General features: G+C 42.7%; 1 protein-coding gene across 1 annotated transcript; it reads right to left on the minus strand.

The window, feature by feature from the left end:
• Positions 1-7730: 7730 nt before the first annotated feature.
• On the minus strand, positions 7731-13011 carry LOC308231618 (uncharacterized protein). Its single transcript, XM_080637244.1, has 2 exons — positions 12897-13011; positions 7731-9208 (listed from the first exon to the last, which is right to left on the minus strand). The coding sequence occupies exons 1-2, from the start codon at positions 12912-12914 to the stop codon at positions 8474-8476; spliced, it is 753 nt and encodes a 250-aa protein (XP_080493370.1). The 5' UTR covers positions 12915-13011; the 3' UTR covers positions 7731-8473.
• Positions 13012-14168: the final 1157 nt, after the last annotated feature.

Raw genomic sequence — 14168 nt, forward strand, 5'->3', positions numbered from 1 at the left:
TTTGATTTTCTGTTTGCCATGCACATACCTCATGCTCCTAAAGAGTTACTAAGAAAATCTAAACCACAGAATGTAGACCTTCTGAGATACTGGGGAAGATGTCAGAGATAGAGCCTGCTTCCGGACTAGTTAAATGCTCAAAGCCAGGAGCAGAATCTGCTTCAGCAAACTTAGAGATAGATAGAGAATCTGGTGAATTCCCAGCTAAGAGGCTTATTTACACGAGAGTCTAAATTTTGCAGAGCTGGGTGAAGGTTAGTATATGTTGTGAATGGAAACTGTTTCCACCTTCCCATACATTCTGCTGACGACACATTTAATAGTTTAACTTCAGACAAGACCACTGGATCAGTTGTTTTAATTGCCATTATGTTACAATTTATGACAGATTCTTCAGATTCTCTGTAACAAGCTTCAAACTTCATCTCTACAAAGCTCTTCAGTTTTCCAAAGCTGAAAATGTATATGACAGGTGCTACAAGAAAATGGATTAGAGCCCCAGTCACCTCCACTGTGAGGAAATTATTTGCAAAATTAACTAGACAGATGGACTCACAGTCCCACATAAGAGAAGGCCCAGCATTTTCTCAATTCAAAAGTCATCAACCTATGCATCTTCTCCGTGCTAAGTCTTAAAATAAGTTGTGCATCTTTTGTTGATCTGCATATTTTTCAGCTTCATTCTTTAACTGATCTGCCTCAAGTACCGTCAGTTACTGCAGCACAACTTAACTCCAGCTCTGGGCTACATGTATCACTTGCTCCTTGATGTGTTATTTCAGAACAAGATCTTAACTGAGATAGTTAAGCTTCCTGTTTCCGAGCCTGTTTCCTGCACAGTTGTAGTATTTAAGTACTCCTGGATTTTGCATGCTGGCCTGCCTGCCTGCCTGCCTGAGAAGGAAGACAGTATTGCTGTAAAGAAAAATTATCTCTTTTAGGTTACTGAAGGAACGGAATGTTCACCAGGATGGAAAGGACTTATTTAAATGTCAATAGTGGCATAGAAAAAAAGGTATACAATTGGCTCTGTGCTAAATGCAATGTTGCGATTAGGCTTCCGGAGAGTTTTAAGGCAGAGAGGTTCAGAAGCAGCCTTTTAGTGAAAGTAGTAGAGAAAAAACCCAAATTTATTTACAGCTAAAGCTCTATCAGTTAATGGAAGGGATTTCTGGCTTGGGTCTTCTGACATCAGGGTTCTGGACATGGTAAATCATGAGACCTTCTCCAATTCTGCACTCCTGTCTTAAAGATCTCACAAACCCTTTTTACTACATGATGAGGTCTATACCTGTGAGGACACCAGCTTTCCTGAAGTTACAACTTTTGAGACAATGTTTCCCACCCCTTAAGGGTTGCCTATATTAATTTTCCTTCATAACCCCACAAAATAAACACAAGTAACAATTATCCACTACTGAGCTCCTACTCAGAGATTCAATTGCTTAGGCCTATATATATATATATAGGCATATCTATGTATATATAAAAATCTGTTTTAATAAAAAAGTTTTGCCTTTAGTGTCTGACCAGACACTTATTAAAATCTGGGGTTTCCCTGGGAGAAGAACATGTGCTTTGTTTTGATATACATCGAAACCTTACTTGTCATGAGAAACTGCCCTCATCTTGCAGTGTCATGAAGTAAATGCTCTAGTAGAGGGGCCTGGTGCAGGTTTAGAAACCAAAAGCCTCACAGCAGGCATAAGGAACAAGATAAACTACTTTTCAGTCCTATCTGGTAGCTGCTGTGAGCTAGTCCTTGCATGTGTAGGTAGATGCTCAAGCTTGCTCCACGCCAGCTTTTCACTTCATAGCTGCCTGACAGGGGGAGCACTTGCACAGGGCACAGGTGCAAGTTACTGCCCTGCCTGCTGCTCCCATTCTGCTGGCACTGGCCAGCTAACAGAGTCACAACATGGCATGGCTTCTGACAGAATTGGGCTTTGTACCATTAAGATATGCTCTGTGAAGAGTAGCTGCAAAAGCATTGAAACTAATCGTGCTAGCCAAGTCTGTGGGGGCAAAAGTGACATAACCTGGTTTAAACTCCTCGTGACTATGAACACCCCTAAACGTCATTTAGATGGTTAATTAAATCAAAAAACTCACAGGGAGCTAAGAGAAACAAAACCAGAATGAGTTAGGGAATCCAGCGTGTATTTTCAGCCCAATTCTTTGGATTTTTCCGCTTTGATAGATTTGAGTTGAACTTCTCTTTTTATTAGTGCTTTAACTGTCTTTTAAAAATCCACTTTTGTTCATGAAAAGATATGTTCCTCCACTGGCTTTTTGTTGTCCTGAGACCACAGGATAAAGTTGTGCTTGTTTTCCTTCAAGACCTGGTAACTGAAGATCTCAGTGCTGCAAGCTGCTTTCTATAAGCAGATGTGATATGTTTACACAAGCCTGCTGAAGTACAGCAGGCTGTACCACAGCAAACACACTTAAATGCAGGGAAGCACTTGCTGCTTCCATAAAGTGTCTATCCAAACAGCAGGCCATAGACCCCAGCGTCATAGTCACATATTTACTTGAACCTGTAACTTTGGAAACAGTTACTGTAAAAAGCACCAGCAAGATAACTGAAAAAAAAGTAGGAGTAACTGCTTTCAAACTCAGACAGCTTCTTTCAACACCTTCTATCAGAAGGAACAAGGTGGCCTATTTTGGCCCCTTTTTCTATCCCGGGTATAAGTTCACTTAAGAAGACTAACAAGAGGGACTACTTACTGGTACTGAATTTTGCTATTTGTCATCTGATCTATTTCATAAAAAGCATAGAATTTCCCAAGAAAGGGATTTAATTAGCTGACTTCATGGTTTTGTAAGCTAGCAAAGCATCAACATGGTTATCTCCTATCTGTGAATCAGTGAGTGTTTTCCAAGCATGTTTAAACACCATCATACTATCTTATTGATGGAGAAGGCAATCACGTACTTTAATAAAAGCAGACTGAAGGACATCAGAGGAATAAAAGCCAAACCTCTTCAGGTTTCACCACCAATCCCATATACCTAGTCCTACTCTCCCTGCAAGGCAAACCAAGCATCAGTGAGCTGCAAGAGCAGGGCTGCCCCATGAGGAGCTACAAACCAGGAGTTCCAGGGCAACCTCGGCACCATGCCCTCACAAGTGGTGCACAGCCCCATGGTGCCTAAGCAGGAGCAGGGCTGGTGGCACAGTCTCTCAGCAGCTCACCAGCCAAGGTAATGGGTCAAGTTCAAGACCCACCCAGGGTACCAGGTTAGGCACAGTGAACCAGGCCTAGAGAGAGGACAGTCTACAGCAGGGGTCACAGTCCAGCCAGGAAAAAGAAGTTAAGTCAGGACATCAGTGGTCATGGCTGGGCACAGACCTACCTATGGCTCAGCTAAGGCAAGGCCTGGGTGACTGGATATGAGCATAAAGGGCTTCTGAGCTCATGGGCAGACAGGTGGTCACTGATAAGACTGGCCAGGGCAGCTAAATCCTACTGTTGCATGCAACCCCCTGGCAATGAGGAGTCTGTTGCCTTCTGTAAAATATCCCATCTTCATTATTACTACTTCTAATGGCAATCATTTTTGTACAAGAGCAGGATATCTCCTGTGACTCCTATTCTTAGAGCAGACACTTCTGCAGTATCTATGCTTCTGCTTTAACTGTTGTGTTTAACTACAGTCCTGCATGTTGCTATTTTTAAACACTAAAGGATTTTTTTTTTTTTTGCAATAGGGAAGCATAGATGCATAGAGCTATTATATCACACTCAACTATAACTGTCTATTAACAAAAAATTTAAGTCAGTTAACTTCCAGTTGTTCTTCATTGCACAGCAGCAAGATTTTTGTTCCTTGAGAAAGCAAAGATAGTCTGAGCTTCAAGTAGAGATACGCAATTAGAGCAGAAATACAACCAACTCAATCTCCATACCCACTCAAATGGACTTTCCTCCCAGAAAATATGAAAGTAATCTGGAAACAAAGGTTGTCCACTTTCTCTACAGTTAAGTTTCACTGAGCTGACCACAATGATTTTTCAATTATGATGGCCAGTGGCTTAGCAACTTCATTCACCAGCTCCTTCAGGACCCGCGGATGGATTTCATCAGGTCCCATGGACTTGTGTACATTTAGGTTTTTTAGATGGTCTCGAACCAGATCCTTTCCTACAGTGGGCCTAAGGTCTTCATTCTTATAGTCCCTGCATCTGCCTTCCAAGACTTGGGTGATGCAGTCAGAGCCTTTGCCAGTGAAGACTGAGGCACAGAATTCATTAAGAACCTCAGCCTTCTCCAAATCCAGGGTAGCCAGTTCTCCCGATATCTTCTGGAGGAGGCCTACGTTGTCCCTAGTCTGTCTTTTATTCGCTATGTACCTATAGAATCCCTTCCTGTTATCCTTAACATCCCTAGCCAAGTTTAATTCTAACTGGGCCTTAGCTTTCCTAACCTGGTCCCAAGCTTCCCGGACAACATCCCTGTATTCTTTCCAGGCCGCCTGTCCCGCTTCCACCTTCTATAAGCCTCTTTTTTCCTTTGAATTTTCCTGAGCAGCTCCTTATCCATCCAAAGAGGTCTCCTGGCCCTTCTGCTGCACTTCCTTCAGTTGAATAAATCATCATCTCAAGTGCACAGAAATGCCTAATAACAAAAAGAGTAACAGAGAATTATAACCAAAACCTCATAACAAGATCCCATCATTTACAGAAAAAACCCCACAAAACAACAACAAAACACAAAACACACAGCAAAATGCAAGAACAAAGCAAGTAGTATTAAACAAAGACAATGACAAGTGGTGACTATGATATTTCTCCCCTTCCTCCCCAAAGCAGGCAATAGGCTGCTAAAAATTTGAAGAATGGTTTACCATACAGACCTGAGGATGTGAAAAGTTTCATAGCTAAGCAAACTGCATGGCTATTCAGTCATTTAAGCCCTGTCCTGGCTGTTGGGCACATAACCCTGTCATACTGTGAGTCTCAAACAGAAATAGGATTTCGGTGGGGGTCTCTAATCAGGAATTTGTTAGCAAATTGGTAAAGGTTTCTTTGTATGCTGGAGTTATGATATTCAGTGCTATATTCTGTCTGGCTCTTCTCCTTTCCCCATGCCCTCCTCTCCATATTTCATATTCCAAACTTCTCTTTAGCTGTATGTGCCAACAGCCACAGAAAATGCAAAAACAAAACCACACATTTGTTAACATTTTTACCTACATAACATCAACTGAGTCAGAGTACCACTGTCTGACTGATGTCTCCAAGAATCCCTTCTTGCTGCTAAGTCTCAAAAGGCTTTATTTTACAAAGACAGAGGTGTATTTTATGCTATTTGACTAAGGCACCATTTCAAGTCAAACTACAAATTCAATCAGACAAGCTGTCTGATGCCTAAAGCACTGTGTTTTGTCCAGGGATGTTGTGTGTGTATGAGGGTTGTTTCTGAATGCCACAAGAACAACAGCTCGAGTTGCTTCTTGTGGGAAACATTGAGGAAAAACAAAAATACCACTGAGAGATGTTTTCTTCTAATTTTTTTCCCCAAAAAATTATTGGCTCTGCATTAGCATCATGTATGCCTTTTGTAACAGAGAGAGTTGGAATTCAGCTCTAGTGTTCTTACAGTTTTAATGACACCTAGCCCTTGTCAAACAGGCATAACAGTGGCACCTACCATTGCTATTGACATGACAGAAGCTTATATTCTTACCTGTGATTTACATGTTGAAACACCACATTGCTAAGTGGTTCCACTTTTTTTGTTAATAATGAAATTATATTGTCCTGGTTTTGATGCAAAATCCTTTATTTCTATACCTCCTGCATTTCTGCACCTCTTGCATTCCTCTACTGGCACAAATTCAGCTTCTTAATTCCTATTTTCATGTCACTTTTGGAAATTTTGCTTCAGACCTTTACAGCCATATTTGCAACACAGTGCAGGACTCTGCCTGTAACATGGGCATCTTATTTTGCTGTTTCAGCAAGTGGTATAGTATTTTGAAATCCAGCCCTAAGTGGGAGCATGAAGGAAGGAGGGATGAAATGTCAGTATTTCAATGACTGTTACAAAACTTAGAGAAGAGGATCACAAGATAGAAGTCTCACAAGGCTAAGAGTATCACATGATTCATAGATTTTGCAGTGTTTCCCCCCTCATCTCTTCTTTCCACGATTCCCAAGTATACAGAAACCACACTTACATAAGCACAGACATGCAGGTGGTCTGATCCAGTTCCTCCTCTCTGGCTAGTCAGTCTTGAAATTGATAGTGAAACGCATGCACAACCTCACTCACATATCTTACATGTACGTTCACATTTGCAATCCTTTTCAGGTCACGTACAATTAGTTTACACATCCTGTTCACTGAGCTTAACCCTGGGTCAGGTCCTAGTCAGCAGCCTGCAGTCCTGAGGCCTTTGATCATTCTTGCTGCCTTTGGTTCCCTTCTTGATGTGAAAGGGTGAGAACAGCCATAGCGTTCAAGTGACAAGAACACCCTGACCTTACATACCAATAAAATATTGTTCTTACTACAATTAGTAAAGTAATACTGAGCTGGCATTTGTTAGGGCCATCAGTGAATAAAAAAGTGTCAATATTGTAGCCCTGGTTTAGGAGTGCACTAAAAACATGCTTCACTAATTTTCAATGTGTGAATAAAACCCTCTCATCTTTACAGCAGGGTACACTGAAAGTCCTGAAGTGTTTAATGGATTTAATTACCATTGAAACCAGTGTGAGTCACTGAGGCATTTCTTGCTAAATGCTTGCTAAACTAGCGTCTTCAGACTAAACATCTTGCTGCATCTGTCCTGTACCAGGCATGTGCAGTTTCAGTAACAAAGATTATTTCAATACATTCAGGGTTGGCCAGCAGTTTTTGTTGACCTATATAAATAAACAGAAAAGTAATTCTTAATATGGAAGTATAGTATTCTTAACAAAACCTAGTAATCATTTTTAATAACACTGTAAATACGCCAGTCACTCTTGAGACCTGCGTCTCTCAGGATTGTTTAAGAACAATTGGTGCTATGTTTCATCACACAATTCCAAAAGGATGATTAAAGGAACCATTTCTGCTGAAGCATATCCTTATTTCACATTAATTTTCCTTTATTTATGATAAGTTTTAAGCCAAGTCATAAAGTAGTATCCAAGCTGGAAAACTGGCATCCAGTGATACATAACATGCTTACCAAACATGTCAGTGTACAGAATTGTACTTTGTTCTGCTAGCATTCCAGCCACTTTGCTTGCTACTCAGTAGTTTTGTGGGTATGGTCTACAAAAGCTGAAATGCCTCTCTTCTTTTTTATTAAGATCCTATCACTGAAATCAAGTGCTTTGACTACATTTAAGAAGAGATCTATTTAACTCTATCAAGGAACTACTAAAAGGTTATCATGTCAGTTGTTGCAGGCTGCTGCAGGCTGCTGCGGTGGCCTCAAACGGACTAGCATGTAGAGCACAGGGTCTCCCCACCCTGGGCCATAAGTCACGCAGACACCAATGTGGAGGATGCGCAAATGGCGTTTATTAGGCTGCGTCATACTCTTATATACCGTCGCTTATAGCTCTGCCCTTCGCGGGCAGTTTGCCTTTCAGCGCGGGGAGGGGCTCGCTACTTCTCCTTTCTGTAACATCGTGTAATCTTCCGTCCGCCACATCCTACATCTCCCCCTCCCCATGTTTATGCTGCCATGTGCAAAAGCTCATACATTTGTCCAGCGTGCCTTTCATCTATGGCTCATCTTAATCGGCGCGAAACCATTCTTAATATGGCCATACAAAGTGGTATGCCACAAACTACTAATAAAAATACACAAAATAAGAGGCCTATAACAACAAAGATCCAATCCCAACTCAACCAGTCAGTTAGCCATGACCAAAGTGAAGAAAACCCGTCTCCCACATTGATGGTTGTAATGTCAGCTTGGTCAGCAATATTATTCGCGATTTTCTCCAATAACATATTCTTACGTCCGATCATTTGGTTATCATCTGTTGTAATACAACAAAAGGAGAGGTTTGCAAACTCTCTGGTTTTACATCCACCGTTCGATTGAATGTCTAACAATAAATCTATAGCTTTAGCTTGTGCTTCTAATACATATTGTGTTTTGCTAAATCTACTTTCCATATCAGCAATCAAGCTCTTGGTAAGATTAGCAAGTTTCAAAGAATGACAAACAGTAGCTTGCAAGGCTAAAGAATTATGCTGCACACCTAACCCAGGTGCAAAAAAGAGGGTGAGAATCCCACCGTCAATATTCCAGTTGGGGATCTCAATATGATCACTACAGTTACTAGTTAATGTGTCCGCCTTCTTACTCAGGCTTCTCCTAACTTTGTTTACCGAGCGACCTTGCATGTCGAGAGCAAACAGTTGCAGGGTACCAATAACACAAAGTCCATACAAACTGTTTGGACCTACACAAAAATAAACTGTATGATTACACAAAAAGACAAAAGGCGGTCTCAAAAATATGGTGCCTGTGGTGCGAATAAGTCAACTGTCAAGGTATTATTTGTTATCAAATCGTCCTTGTTTACAGCACTAGTTTCTATAGGATATGGTTTCTCTGGTATGTATAACACATAGACTCCATTCCCCTTTCGCACTGGTCCCACATAAAGAGTTATCATGGTACTATTTGGCGTCAATGCTCCTAAGACATTGATAGGTTCACTTAATTCCCTATCCAACTCCGTACCTGGCTGCAGAATATTTCCCAATACATCAATTGCAACAGGTCGAGATGACATACAGTTTTCAAATTTGGTAGGACTAGAACACCATACATTTCTCATTTGACCATGTAATATGTCCTCTATATTGGCATTCGTTGTTACGTTGTTACCAGTCATTTTCATCACTACAGTGTCGTTGGTCCAGTCAATGTTCCAGGAGTAGGATCCATCGGTGCAGTTTGCTTTTCCAGTGTCTGTCCCTCTGGTACAGTTATAGTGGAATCCTCCACGGCGGATAGCAACGGTGTTATTTCCATCTGTAGATGTGGTTGCGTTCCATAACTGTGGCGCTTCTTGCGTTGAGTCTCCACTCACGGCGATGAAGACGTAACACATGGAGACCCAAGAATCCATTTCTGGTAGAAACACACAGATACTAGACAGGTTTCTGTGCTCTGCCCATTTTCTCCAGTAGCCGGCTCGGACCTTCGTTAAGGATGCCAGGAACAGGGGGAACAAGAGCTGCAAAACAGACTAAGTCTTACGGTTACTTTAACTCAGGTTTTACACATTTTGCTGGTACCCACTGCAACGTGTCGTGCTTTTCTACAGCTGCATAAGCAATACCCCACACCCTTAGGCGCCAACCTGGCTCCCATTCCACGCTGTCAGGGAATTTTACCTGCACTGGAGGGTATCTTTCCAGGTCTTCTGGTGAGTGAAAGTGGTCTGCTATTGGGACAGATTTAGTAGAACCCCTAACAAAATGGTTCAAGGCGTACAAAGCACGATTTAAGATCATTGCTTGGGCTTTTACTGGGATTGCTCCTGTATAACCTTCCCCCTCCCCAAGAACCTGAATTTTTATCTTGAGGGTGTGATGCATCCGCTCCACAACAGCTTGGCCAGTGCAGTTATAGGGAATACCATGTTTTAAGGTTATTTCCCATAGGGCACACCAATGCTTTGTAGCATTGGCTACAAAGCATGGGCCGTTATCTGTTTTGATGACTTTTGGTTTTCCTAGCCAAGCCATTACAGTTTCCCAATGTTGTATTGCCTGCCTTGCTGCCTGTTGGCGGTGAGCAGTAGACAAAACTACCATGCTAAACATGTCCACAGTAACAAACAGATACTTCGAGGGCTTTAGTAAGTCACATTCAGTGACATCTGTTTGCCAAATCTCATTTGCTGAACAGCCATGGGGGTTTACACCAGTCTCCCATAGTGGTGAGTCTTGACATGTAGCTACCACCTTATGTGCTTCTGCTAGCAGTATATCACATTCTTTCGCTAGGGCCTGTGCCCCCAAGTGTAGTTTTTCATGTAATTCCCTGGCCTTACTTAAAGTCCATATCTGTGTTGCTGCTCTGTCTGCCTCTCGATTGCCATCAATCAAGGGTCCTGGTCCTGACTGGTGGCTGTGAATGTGGATTAGGCTAACTGTCCCTCTACGGCTTTGTAGCGCGTCTAAATAATAGCGTTGCAATTTCTGATGTGGCTTGTCCCCCTCTTTTCATAGAGATCATCAATTTATATACATACATAGAATCAGTGCAGATATTGATGTGATTCGGTTCTTCTTTCCTTAGGGCCATTTGAACTGCTTTACCCTCTAGCCACTGTGCATTTTTTCCTGTTTGCGTCCAGCTTTGTTGTTGCCACTCTCCATCCTGCCGCCATACTACAACAGCTCGGTTCGTTTGAGAAGAAGCATCAGTAAAATGGGTATTTCCTTGTTTCGGTGTATCAAAGACACACAATTCTAAGCTAAGTTCTAAGGTCTGCACATGCTCACACCAAGGGGGTTTCCGTTCTGTTACTAATTCTCCACCGTAATTATAGATAGCTACTTGCAGATGAACCTCTTCTCTGAGTAATCATTCCCATTGGTTTCTACTCCATGGAACTACCAATTGCTCTGGCTCCTTTCCAAAGTGCCTAATGCTAGCCTGTCGAAGGCACATACACATGGCTGCGGCAACTTTTACCCAAGGGCTAAAGGCATCCGTAGAGGTTTGTTGATACAGCCACTGTAGCACCTTCAACTTTCCATGCTCCTCGTCCTGACTTAGCATTCTTATTATTCCCTGTTTTGTAAATGCCCAACAAGCAATAATGTTACGGCCCTCACTGATACATTCTACACCCTGTTGTTCTATGAGTTGTTCAATTTTCTGTAAGATTTGTTTACAGGTTTCCATTAATTGCCTGGGTTCCCATGGGTGTTGTCCCTTTAAGAGGTGATAAAATGGGTCCATCCAGTCCGGCAGGATGCAGACAAAGGCCCGTAGCCATTGCAAAGCTCCAACTAACTTCTGGACATCATGTAAGTTTTCAACACTGGGGTCTAATTTTAGTGGTTGAGCCTTTACCTCATTTCCTATAATATGTGTGCCAAGATATTTAAAGGTTGGGCCACGCTGTACCTTAGCTTCTGCTATCTGTAAATTGTAGGTGCTCAGCTCTTTTTCCATGTTGGAAAGAACTAGTTCTCCTTCCCCTTTGGTTTTTGTGGCTATTAATATAGCGTCCATATAGTGGCTGATATACGCTCGAGGATACGAAGCCCGAATAGAGGCAATAGCTTCAGCAACATAATTTTGGCAGATTACCGGAGAGGTCTTCATTCCTTGGGGAAGAACAGTCCACTGCCATCTTTCCGTGGGTGCCTTTTGGTTGACTGAGGGGAGGGTAAACACAAACCTTTTTCGATCCTCCGGTGCTATGGGGATACTGAAAAAACAATCCTTGATGTCGATCACAATAATGTTCCAATCTGCTGTTACAGCAGAAACAAGAGGGAGACCTGGCTGCAGTGCCCCCATGGCCTCCATTTGCTTATTCACTGCCCAAAGGTCATGTAATAAGCGCCACTGCTTTTTGTCTTTTTTAGCGATAATAAAAATAGGGGTGTTCCATGGGCTTACAGAAGGTGCTAAATGGCCTGTTTGCACCTCTCGTTCAATGATATTTTTTGCAGCTTCTAATTTTGATTGGGTTAGGGGACACTGCTCCACCCAAACAGGGGTATCTGTGTTCCAGTCTCCACATCTAGTGGATGCCAGTCATATCCCCTGGCTGGATTAGCTCTAATAGGGAAGCCCTGACTAATTACCCCTTCTAGCTTTACTCCCTTTAAGATACAGTCCTTCGCAATTAAATTCCAATTAGTGGGTTCCCCTTGTCTATTCAACTCCTCCTCCAACCCACTAAGCAGTTCCCGTTGCCTAGCAGTGGTGGTTTTCAAGTTCCTCAAAGCGCCAATGATGTTGTCCATCAAGCGGTTATATCGCTCCTTATATGGCTGCGTTCGAGGCTTAACATCGCTAGTGCGACATACTATTTGGGGTTTGGTGTGTTCGCCAGTTTTGGTTGGTTCTTCTGGCTGGCAGCATTTCCTCTTCCCCAGACTCCTCCGAGTCTGAAGGGGAGGCGACCACCATCTTTGGGTGTTGGCCGCTCCAGGCCGTGACCAAGATGAAACACGGCGACAAACTGGCCTCTTGCCTTCCTGTATCTCAGAGTCTAAGGTCAACCCTCCTAATGGACGACCTGGCACCCAGTCCAAGGTCAGATCATCTGTTACCTGTTCCCTGTTGTTTTTTGAATGCAAGGGGTCTGGCTGCTCCACTCTCGGATCTCCACCTCCTATTCCTACCTGTTCTAACTCGTCCCAGGGATACCTAGGTGGTGGGAGAGCTGATGGCTCGGTTGCTCCCTTCTTACCCGAGATAGGGTACACCCTCGCCTCTGGGGTTGGCCATTCCCCTTTGGCAAGGTGCCCTTCGGATTGGGGCTCCCCACCTTTCCCTGTCTTTCCTTTGCTCTCCTCTTCTTCTTTCTCTACGTCTATTTCTGTCTCAGTCACCACCCCCTCATCCTCATTACCTCTAATTGAAGGTCCCATTTGGGTCCCTGTAGTGACTTCCGAACGCCCATAGATACAGACACGGGCGTTTTCCCATACCTCCCTCTCTGAATTCGCTCTTTCCAATACAGCGATAATCTTTCCTAATGTAATCAAACGCTCCAGTTTTCCCCCCAATGCTAGCTCTGTGAGGGCCGATTTCATCATGCCCCATTTCCCTTTGTCAAAGGTGTCCACAGGGGTCTGGATCACCTTTGCGCGCATCAAATAATCGATGCAGTCCTTCGCAGATCCCGATTTGATACAAATCCCATGCAGTTTCCCCAGTCCCTTCAATACCTTAGTGACGGATTCCATTGTTGTGATCGCCTATCCGGCAGCAGTCCTGCTGCTGCCCGCTCTCCCGCTGTCCGGCTCCCCTCTTTTCCGGGGATCACATCGGGGTCACCAGTCAGTGACCGAAAAAATGTGACTACTGGAGTGTAGCCTAAAAGAGAAGTTCATATAGCACTTCCCCTTTTATTCTGCTGTTTTGATGCTATCAAATTCACATCTCCAGGAGAATAAGCTCTACATCTCCACCCAGCGTCTGTCTACTTACAAACGTCAAACCTCTAAACAGGCCACAGGATAGTTCTGAGATTTTTCTAAACATGGATAGTCAACCAACTCTCTGTAACTTTTCTAATGCATTATCCTTTAAGGGTTTTATTTTTCTGATGTTATTTAATATTTGTGAGGTCCATCTAAGAATGTAACAGACAATACGCACACTTTTTGTGTGCTTGTGTATTACCAGCTAGGTATGACATTGCATCTTTTGCCCCTTCAAATCTTCAGCTGAAGTAACTAAGTACAAGCTCCTGCCCGACATACAACTTGGAATCTGTCTCTTTAACTAATTTACACACACAATGGTTTGGTGAAGCACATATTATTAGCAAGATTTTAACAACAAAGACTTAGGTGACATCCCAGAGACCATACAGATTTCCCTGCACGGTTTCAGACCAGCAGTTAGAACTCTTGGCATGTAACTGCCCTCACTGTTCTGAGCCTCCTGACTGGAAAACATGTTTTGTTTAATGTGCAGGAGACAAGCATGAAGAAGAGCAATTTACCCATAAATACAGTAATGAAAAGGCTCTACTATATGCTGATGACATTCTTGCATTGAATGGGATGATTTCAGATGGGCAATCAGTTTTCATGTAATTTACAAAGCAATAAATGGCTTCTGAGTTTTATCCTGCAACTGGAAGCTACTTTAAGGCACAACAGATAAATCATCACAAACAGAAAAAAAAACAGTTTGAAAATAACTTCTTTTACATTGGACTTCAACAAGAAACAGCTCAAAATATGACACCTTCTCTAACAGCAACAACTTCGGTTGTACTTGCAGCTGTATTTTAGCTGTATTTGGGACAGTTCTACCTCAGTATCAACTTGGCTAAACCTGACACAGGGCCCTTATAAAACAATTGATCAGTCTTGTCACTGATCACAAAGAACTAAAAACTGAACTGATCACCACTTCTTTCAGACACAGCCAGGTCAGAATAGACAGATAAGCTCCTATGGGGAAGAGAGATGGACACTGGAATTCCT

The sequence above is a fragment of the Psittacula echo genome (assembly GCF_963264785.1).
Source record: "Psittacula echo genome assembly, chromosome: Z".
Classification (NCBI taxonomy): Eukaryota; Metazoa; Chordata; class Aves; order Psittaciformes; family Psittacidae; genus Psittacula; species Psittacula echo.